The following is a 233-nucleotide window of genomic DNA, read 5'->3' as shown; positions in this document are numbered from 1 at the left end:
TCTGTAGGCACTATCACGGCACTGGGGTAGAATGCAGTTAGATCTGATTGTGGAATGATGGACTCAACACTACCATTATCAACAATAAAATCATGCTTTTGACCAGAAGCGGATATCAACGTTTTAAAAACATGTGACGAATTTTGGGACAAAACGGATAGAGAAAGAGTGGAAATATCTTCAGATAATGCCTTTACTTCTGTCTTTGGGTCAGAAGTTAAGTGACGCACTTT

General features: G+C 39.1%; 1 protein-coding gene across 1 annotated transcript in view; it reads right to left on the bottom strand.

The window, feature by feature from the left end:
- Nucleotides 1-11: 11 nt before the first annotated feature.
- The window catches only part of T265_12735 (hypothetical protein), a gene marked incomplete at both ends in the record, with an annotated part of 7,823 nt that continues 7,601 nt past the window's right edge, over nucleotides 12-233 (bottom strand). Inside the window, one exon of the mRNA XM_009165175.1 lies at nucleotides 12-199. Within this exon, the coding sequence (XP_009163439.1) occupies nucleotides 12-199 (188 nt within the window). The remainder of the gene's footprint in view (nucleotides 200-233) is intronic.

The sequence above is a fragment of the Opisthorchis viverrini genome (assembly GCF_000715545.1).
Source record: "Opisthorchis viverrini unplaced genomic scaffold opera_v5_12, whole genome shotgun sequence".
NCBI classification, from domain to species: Eukaryota; Metazoa; Platyhelminthes; class Trematoda; order Opisthorchiida; family Opisthorchiidae; genus Opisthorchis; species Opisthorchis viverrini.
The sequence above is the reverse complement of the archived record's forward strand: the minus strand, read 5'-3'. Positions and strand labels throughout refer to the sequence as shown.